The 1,416-nt window shown below is 48.2% G+C and overlaps 1 protein-coding gene across 1 annotated transcript in view; it reads left to right on the forward strand.

Moving 5' to 3' along the window:
• Window positions 1-1,416, forward strand: part of CNTNAP4 (contactin associated protein family member 4) — a 330,264-nt gene that overhangs the window by 199,187 nt on the left and 129,661 nt on the right. The window contains 1 exon segment of the mRNA XM_030886583.2: window positions 615-879. Coding sequence (XP_030742443.2) covers window positions 615-879 — 265 coding nt within the window.

Genomic DNA, 1,416 nt, shown 5'->3' on the forward strand with positions numbered 1-1,416 from the left:
TACCACTACTTAGCCCAGCAGTGCCCTTGAAATACAGAGACTAGCATGGCCCTGGCATACCACTATTTATCCCAGCACTGCCCTTTACATACAGAGACTAGCATGGCCCTGGCCTACCACTACTTAGCCCAAGTGAAAGGAAAGAAACCACAGAGGTCAGCGTAATACGTACTTGATGCAGCATTATGCACTTGATGCAGTATTTCATACTTCTAAGGTTGGTGTGTGCATTTTTGGGTACGGTTAGTGCAAAAGAAAGAGCCCTGGGAATATAGAGGCACCGTGGCCAAGTTCTTGGCTGCTAACCAGAGAGGCTGCGGTTCAAGTCCAGCAGCCACTTGGCAGTATAAAGAGGAGGCAATCTGTTTCTAGGATGATTACAGCCTCGGGAGCCCCCGGGCGACAGTCCTGCTCTGCCGTCCAGGGCCGTGATGAGTGACGATGACCACACCGGGCTGATTCTCCTCCGTGGAGATGGGGCCCGAGCTGGCCTGGCTGGCAGTGTGTGGGCGAGTCTGTGTAACTGTACCTGTGTCGAACACGCTTTCATGGAAGATGGCTTACTTTTGGAATGATTTCTATAGCTACATCTATCTATCTCTCTTTGCCTCTAGGATCAGAGGTGGTGGAACTTGATGGACACAGCTCCCTGCTCTACAGATTTGATAAAAATCCCCTGAGCCCAATCAAGGACATTGTTTCTTTGAAATTTAAAACCATGCAGAGGGATGGGGTTCTGCTCCACAGAGGAGGCCGGAGTGGAGACCACCTCACACTGGAATTGAGAAGAGGCAGGCTCTTTTTACTGATTAATTCAGGTAAAACTATTGAGAGAGGTGTCCGGGAAGCAAGCGGCTTAGTTGCCTTTTCGACAATTCTGTACTTTTATGGCTTGTTTTTAATGGCTGCAATGCATGATGTCAAATCCAAGGAGCGTATGTGCATTTATAGGTGTGTGTGGGCACATTTTTGTACGCATAGACACCCGTCCATCTAAAATAAGATTCTATATAAACGTGGTTCGTAGTTTGCACGTTGGACACGCCCCTCCATGTTTCCTCACACCACCCAGTCCAGCTAGAGCTGCACTACCATTTTCCAGGCTCTTGGTGGAAGGGGTGGGTCACGGAAAGATAGGGAGCGCAAATAATGAGGCTGCAGCAAAAGGAAATTTTACATCGAAAATGAGCGTGCAATGAGTCGCACTAGTACCAAGAATTACCAGTGGAAGAAACGGGGACAAGGTGGAAAGGGTACTTTATGCCAACCTCAGACGAAGTCATGGTGTACTTGTGGAGGGCAACGCCTGGAAGGGGTCTGCAATGGTTGTGTGAGGTGCTGATCCACAAAACGGAAACTTTTTTTCCTTTAACTCTTTAATAAGGGAATCATGGTGCCTTATGTTTTTTCCTCTTC

The sequence above is a fragment of the Echinops telfairi genome, unplaced genomic scaffold (genome assembly GCF_000313985.2).
Source record: "Echinops telfairi isolate 266 unplaced genomic scaffold, ASM31398v2 ScPeMD7_2291;HRSCAF=2852, whole genome shotgun sequence".
Classification (NCBI taxonomy): Eukaryota; Metazoa; Chordata; class Mammalia; order Afrosoricida; family Tenrecidae; genus Echinops; species Echinops telfairi.